This window comes from Alosa pseudoharengus, unplaced genomic scaffold (genome assembly GCF_046254945.1).
Source record: "Alosa pseudoharengus isolate Yale_2024_CS ecotype anadromous, Long Island Sound unplaced genomic scaffold, YU_APseudo_1.1 YU_APseudo_1.1_scf_3, whole genome shotgun sequence".
Lineage (NCBI taxonomy): Eukaryota > Metazoa > Chordata > Actinopteri > Clupeiformes > Clupeidae > Alosa > Alosa pseudoharengus.
Genome location: NW_027468718.1, coordinates 45,449,654 through 45,457,153, shown reverse-complemented (window position 1 = coordinate 45,457,153; position 7,500 = coordinate 45,449,654). Strand labels below are relative to the sequence as shown.

The 7,500-nt window shown below is 44.0% G+C and overlaps 1 protein-coding gene across 2 annotated transcripts in view; it reads left to right on the top strand.

Annotated features, from left to right (window-relative positions):
- The window catches only part of gli2a (GLI family zinc finger 2a), a 108,259-nt gene that overhangs the window by 19,518 nt on the left and 81,241 nt on the right, over nt 1-7,500 (top strand). For both annotated transcript variants that reach the window (XM_076264440.1, XM_076264439.1), the window contains exon 2: nt 5,989-6,133. In XM_076264440.1, coding sequence (XP_076120555.1) covers nt 6,019-6,133 — 115 coding nt within the window. In that variant the 5' untranslated portion in view covers nt 5,989-6,018. The remainder of the gene's footprint in view (nt 1-5,988; nt 6,134-7,500) is intronic.

The following is a 7,500-nucleotide window of genomic DNA, read 5'->3' as shown; positions in this document are numbered from 1 at the left end:
TAAATTGCTATTGTAACGATTTGATAGCGACACACACAGTTGTCCAATCAAAAGGTTTATTTGCTGAGAACGAGAGCAGGGACACAGACCAAGACACAGAACACAATGCACACAGGGCAGGTCAAGTAGACACACACACTACACATACAGGGGTGGACCCAGCCTCCCACACAAAAAGGGTCACACACGAGGGAGAACTAAAAGGGGAACATGTTACACTAAAGACACTAACTTTACACTTATAACTTACGGGAATAACGACATAAAACCCCCCGAATGTTCGCTCTCGTATCCCAGGATGCTTTTCGCGGGAGAACGCTCACACTGTCTTTCTGCGCCAACGCTACACTATTAAATCCGTTTAGCATCGTGACCATGCTGCGCAAATTTGTTCAAAACTGCTGCATTAAAGTTAAAGTAAACTCTGCTAAGGTCTTATCACAACATAGTACATTGAGGAGACTAAACTAAGTTAAGTTGCAGTATGCAATCAAGCAGTATCTCAAAGCTAACATTAGAATACTGTTTGGGTGTCAAGTTTAGCATGCTTACTTACAGCTGCTTGTATGTCGTTACTCATGCAGGGCTCATTTTATTGACTCTGAATGTTTGCAAAATCCCGATGTAAATGGAAAGGTGTTTTCCAAGACTCAAAAGTGCTTGTCCCAAGGAGATGTACGAACAGTTATTTGAACTAACTACGTTATGAATTGCATCCACACATCAGCAGCCTTTTACTGTAACTGTGTTAATGTTAATTGCAAGGATTCCCTCACAACGTCTTAAAGTGACAGGCACTCAATTAGACCTACACTACTGAACTTTATTGAATGCTACCTCTAACTAAGAATGCATTACTTTGCACTTGTATAGTCTTTTATTTTGGAATCTTAAGAGCAATAAACAAATATTGCAATGTTAAAGAATTCATGTTTAATTCATTCAGATATGTAAATAAACATGTATAAGTTGCTATTAGTCAATTAATGAGGAGATAATCGATAATCGAATCGAATCGAAATCGAATCGGACTGAAAAAATAAATCGTTAGCTTAATCGATGCATAGAAAAAATAATCGCTAGATTAATCGTTTAAAAAATAATCGTTTATCCCAGCCCTAGTGTGTGTGCGCGTGTGAGCACATTACCCAAATCTCCTTTTTTAAAGAGGAGCTCACTCGCTCGCTCACTAGCGGGCTCTGGCACAGAGGAAGTCGGTATTAGGGATGGTGCCAAATAAAAACAGTAATCGCGCTTTTGGACAACCGGCAAGTGTAACCTTAGACGAGCACTGACCAGGCAAATTAGCGTAGGGCAGTTTAATAGGGGGGCTGAATGTTTTGATTTGGGGTTTCTAGAGAGTTCTTTTTTTTTGTTGAAAACAGATGGTTTCACAAAGGCTGTACTTTTTTGAGGTTATTACTGGGAATGTCTTTGTGTGAAACACAATAGTGTTGGTGTATACACTAAAGCCTCCATATCTCTTAAAGTTCTTGAGGTGTGCCATTGCCCACCGACCATATCATGTCTTCACTGGATGAGTATCACAATAAAAGAAGATAATAATGTTCACATCGCACACTATAGTGAGCTTGACCACTCTTGGCAATCCCATGCCGTCCCAAGCAGTGCCCCTCCCTGACAGATCCTGGTGTCCAGCAGCAGACGGCAAGGTCTTTGTGGGTGAGGGCATCATCTTGCCGCCTCATCTTGCCCACCTGTCTGCCCGGCTGCGGACACCTGTACCGTCCCATTAGAGACCAGCGTCCCATCACCTGTACCGTCCCATCACCTGTACCGTCCCATCAGGACACCTGTACCGTCCCATTAGAGACCAGCGTCCCATCACCTGTACCGTCCCATCACCTGTACCGTCCCATCAGGACACCTGTACCGTCCCATCAGAGACCAGCGTCCCATCACCTGTACCGTCCCATCACCTGTACCGTCCCATCAGGACACCTGTACCGTCCCATCAGAGACCAGCGTCCCATCACCTGTACCGTCCCATCACTTGTACCGTCCCATCAGGACACCTGTACCGTCCCATTAGAGACCAGCGTCCCATCACCTGTACCGTCCCATCAGGACACCTGTACCGTCCCATCAGAGACCAGCGTCCCATCACCTGTACCGTCCCATCACCTGTACTGTCCCATCAGAGACCAGCATCCCTGTTTATCTGCGGACACCTGTACCGTCCCATCAGAGACCAGCGTCCCATCACCTGTACCGTCCCATCAGGACACCTGTACCGTCCCATCAGAGACCAGCATCCCTGTTTATCTGCGGACACCTGTACCGTCCGATCAGAGACCAGCATCCCTGTTTATCTGCGCACGGGGAGACTCAGGGCCTGGTCAGTTGGCAACTACCAGAGGAGAGAGAGAGAGACACACACAGTAAATCACTGTGCACTTACACACCCCATTGACGCATAGCTAAGGGGCCAACAGGATGAGTCGTTAGTGAAGTGGCCAGAACTAATGTAGAACATCTCCTTTAAAGGAAGATGAAAAACAACTCATTCTGATGCTACATTGACTTATAATAAGGAGAGTAAAGTGTCTGACATTGCTGCCGGAATGCTTGATAATGGGCTACGTAACGTTGTTGATCGGGTAGGATCATGACCCTTTTAGTCAGTTTATGACTAACTGGGTACTGCCCTAGCACTAAATGGCGCTGGATATTGACACCAAGGGACCTAGATATCATTTCCTCCATTGTGTTCCCTTATGGCTCTGTGTACACAGTACACAAGCCTGGTTTATTGGCAAAGAAAACAATTAAATCCGAGGTGGTGAAGTGCCTACTGTAAATCTGCTGCACCCAAAGCTGCTTGTGAAAAGGGCCTACTGCTGCTACTACTACTTAGTCCAAACAGAAATGAAGGCGCTACCGTAATGTAGTTATTTACGCTGTCTAATTACTGTATGAGCCAACAGACCCAGATTGATCAGTCATTTAAAGTGACGGCTTTCCCTTTTAATTAACCACTCTAGTTCTCACCGCGTTATTATACTCCACCAACTCTGAAACGGTAATGAGTAGTTTGTGATGAGTTTTACAATGACTTCGATGAACACTGGGTGGAATCGGAGGACGCAGAGGCTGTGAAAAGCCACCAGTACGTGAAATACCTTCAAATATCAGCATTCATTATAAAAAAACACCTCATTCGATATTATCAAATGACGTGCATTGCTGTGCTGTACCAACATCATGTATTGATATTCTTCCTCACATGCATTAGACATTTCTTTTATTGAAACATTGATTTGCACTGGCATACTGTCTAATTAATAGGCAATGTTGTCAGGATTGTTTTCTGTTCACAATTCATGTCTGAAATCACGTGTAGCTCTCTCATAGGGTATATGGAGTCCTCATGTACAGTTGTCTGCAATAACAGATGTTATTGGACCACGTCCTCTGAATCTGCGTGACTCACTACTTCTGGAATTTGATTAAGTCACCTCCCTTATGACCAGGTGTCCAATTAGTAAGTTAAGCAAATCATCTATCTATTATTATTTATAGATAGATAGATAGATAGATAGATAGATAGATAGATAGATAGATACTTTATTGATCCCTAGGGGAAATTCAAATACAGTACTGTGAAAGACATACAGCCCTTAATTTTACCCTGTAGATAAAAAAAAACATACTGAACCACTAGCCAGACTATTACTTTTTATGTTTCCTTTGTGAAACTCATAGGGGCTCTATATATTCCTCACCAGTGCCAAAGATAGTTTGCGGGTAACACAATGTTACAAACAAGAGCAGCCAGGGCACAGAACTACAGCAAAGATTGAAGTACTCTCCAAACCTTCTGCGTTTGTAACACGGATGTATATGTGTGTATTATTTTGCGTCTCCGAATTGTACTTTGGCATATAGTTTAGCTGTTGCAGACACGACTCACAGCACGCAAGCTCAATCAGTCAATCAGTGTTTGAAATAATCATGGTGTGATACTTTCCATGGTGTCAATCTACAGCAAGACAGGCTTAGTTTTGCTCTGCCTTTAAAACTTAACAGTAAAGGTAGTTCACAGGAGTCTATACACTATACACTATCAACACTTAAGAGTAGGCATTTGTAGTGTGTGTGTCTGTGTGTGTGTGTGTGTGTGTGAGAGAGAGAGAGAGAGAGAGACAGCATGGTACACTACACGGACAACTGCCCTGGCATGGAGTCCGCGACAGATGCGCCCCATGCCCAGCAGCAGATCTCTAATCAGCTTACACTGGCAAGTAGCTGACTGGCAGCACAGAGAGGGGCACACACATGGGCACACACATGGGCACAGAGAGGGAGAGGGGCACACACATGGGCACACACATGGGCACACACATGGGCACAGAGAGGGGCACACACATGGGCACAGACATGGGCACCGGTCCATCCGCATACCTCACAACTTACACACATTTGCATTTAGTCATCCAGCAAACACCTTGATCCAATAAGACCGCTCACTGTACAGCACAGACGTACTGTAAAGGGGCCTTTTTATTTTTCTGTGGTAGTATATGCATATCTGTATTGTATTTAGAAATGTGTATGTGTGCTCTGGAGTCATTGCCTTGGTGTTTTCAGCTGTGCCAGTAGAGTTAAAAGACTAGAGAGAGACCAAACGGACATACAGTACAGTGGCATGGGGGTTGGAACTTTAGCTAAACGAATGAGGGGAATGATCGTGTTCATGTGCGCTGTGCACCACTGACTAATTAAAAGGACCATAACTGTCTAAACCAATAAAAGTCAGTTCTCTTTTTTCCTTTCAAAAAGTTAGTCAGCTGAATGTGCAGGTCTATTTGATTGACTTCAGTTGCCTAACTTTGCTCAGTTCCCGAACTTGCCGTGCTAAAAAAAAAAAGTATTTAGAACAACCTAAAACAAAAACACTCTACAGCCACATCTGTAATTGCCCTGAGCAAGCTGGAAATTATTTTTATGCACGCAAGTGTTAGGAATTCCTTTCAGGCTCTCATAAACACATTTGACCTTTTGCGGTGCTCTGTTCCAAATCTTTATGAAAGCGTACAAATATTCACATTTGAGTCAATCGCTAAGTAATCGAGAGAGCATAGAGGTTAACCTGCCAGCAGGTGTTTGGAGCATTTTAGACATGCTGCAATAGTTGTGACATTATGTCATGCGTTTTGAACTTCTACTTCACCTTGCACTTGTACATCACTCAACTGAACAATTTGTGTCATAAATAGACACATATTGTTTACGAATTCCATTAATCTAACTTATTATTATGCCATTTAGATGACTATTTTTGTAACCCACTTCAACTTGCCCATTATGGCTTTTTGTGGTAGTAGTAATGCTTTTGAAATGAGAGCTAGGCTAACATTGTTAACCTAAAGGCCTTTTGAAGCACAAAAGACTCCAAACCAAACATTTGTGCACCCGGCGGGAAGCAAATCAGTAGAGCCAACAATAAAATAAACTTAAAAGCAAACAGTCGTGGAGAGCAGGCTTAGCAGCCCAATCCAGTTAGGAAGAAGCGGGTTGGTGGGACAGAGACGGCCCAAAGTGTGTGTCTTTCCTCCTCTCAGTCCCCTGCTAGTTGGCCACCGAGGATCATGTCGTTCCACGAACACAGACAAGCGGCAAGCGGCCAAAGCTCCTCTCTCACTTACACAGGTGTTTGAGTGCAACTAGACTCAGGGCTCATAGTAGGTGGAATAGAGGTGGATTTTTCTTCTTGTCTCCATTCATGGTATTTGTCTAATTAGCAATATTTTTTGGTGTAGAATAAAGTCAGAAAGGGAATATGGAGGATAGGTTGAACCAAAATGAAGACTTTTGGTCATCGGAATGAGCAAAAATTTTTTTTTCAGTGCTGTTATTTTTAGTGCATCCAACTCCCCATAATGTATCTGTAAAACAGATGTAAATGAATTGACTATATTGACATTGTGATGTATGACATCCTCTCTCTCTCTCTGTCATTGACAGGTCGTCAGCGTTCTCTCTGAGAGTGGCAAGATGGAGACCTCAGGCCCCACAGCCACGGAGAAGAAGGAGCTGAAGACCTCCGGTCTCGACGGCAGCAGCTTCAACGACCTCCCCAAGAAACCCTCCCCCACCACGGTGACCCGAGGTAAGACAGTGACCTCCCCTTACTCCCCCCCCCCCCCCCCCACACACACACACACACACACTACTCGTCAGTCAGAGCCAAGACCTAAATCTCAATATGGCCGCCTGGGTCTCCTGGGTCTCCTGGTACGTGTCACAGAGGTGGAGAACGCAAGCATGAAATACTCATAAGAGAAGTTCCGATGAGGTGTCCCACATTGCTGTAAAACCTCCATGACCCCAGACACACACGCACACGCACACGCACACGCACACGCACACGCACTCGCACACACACACACACACACACACACACACACACACACACACACACACACACACACACACACACACCCATGATGACAGACAATATGAAGGTGATTCGAAAGGAGAGATGGTCGACAGCAGGAATCGTAATGGGGAATAGCTTTGAGACAGACGCTCCATGGAAAGTACTTCTCTCAACTAAAACTAAAAGTGGCCGTTAAGTTCATTGAAGGTGAAGTTGATTGATTGCTGTTGCCCTCTACATTCCAGTAAAGCAAGCCGCGGAAGCAGAGCAAACAAGGCCAGCCCAAACCCAGTAGCACACAGACTGCCCTCCGAGCAGAAGCACTTGATGTATTAGACAAATGCAAACACAGAGAGAGAGAGAGAGAGAGAGAGAGAGAGAGAGAGAGAGAGAGAGAGAGAGAGAGAGAGAGAGAGAGAGAGAGAGAGAGAGAGAGAGAGAGAGATGAATTACCCACAATGACCCAGGTGGTAGAAAGGCTGGTCAAATCCTCTAACACAGAAGTAGGATTCTATTACTGAGATACATCTAGCCTCAAGCTAGTATCATGGCTCACAAAGCTTGGACTAAATGTTTTTGATATAAAACTCAAAGAGCTCTGTTGGAGATTTGGTGCAGTCCTGGCATGGATCTCAGAATGGATACAATGGTTGGAATAATGCAGAACTGAACAGAATTTAAAATGTTCACAGCACATCCTCAAAAGGGTTATTCAAAATGGTTTAAATTAGGAAATTAATGAGTGTTAAGGTTGGTTGAGAGGTCACTGAATTGCTGAATTGGTCACTGTATTGATCAGTGGTATAAAGCTGAATGTATGAGTTACATATAAATATAAAAATAATGTAAATATTAGGTATTTACATCCCAACCAAATATCTGGAGAGTCTCAAGTCTGAGGAGAAAAACAACATGCATGATGAATTAAGAGAGTCCCACGAAAGGTTCCTAAGAAGTCCGGCATAACAAGGTTGAAGGAAGCACTCGTGTCTTTCACGAACAAACATTATGAATTAGTCAAAATGGCTGTCTCACCAGCAGCCATCCAGGCTTTTGTAGCCCCAACAAAGGCCCCGCCACTCACTCGCTGAGAATCA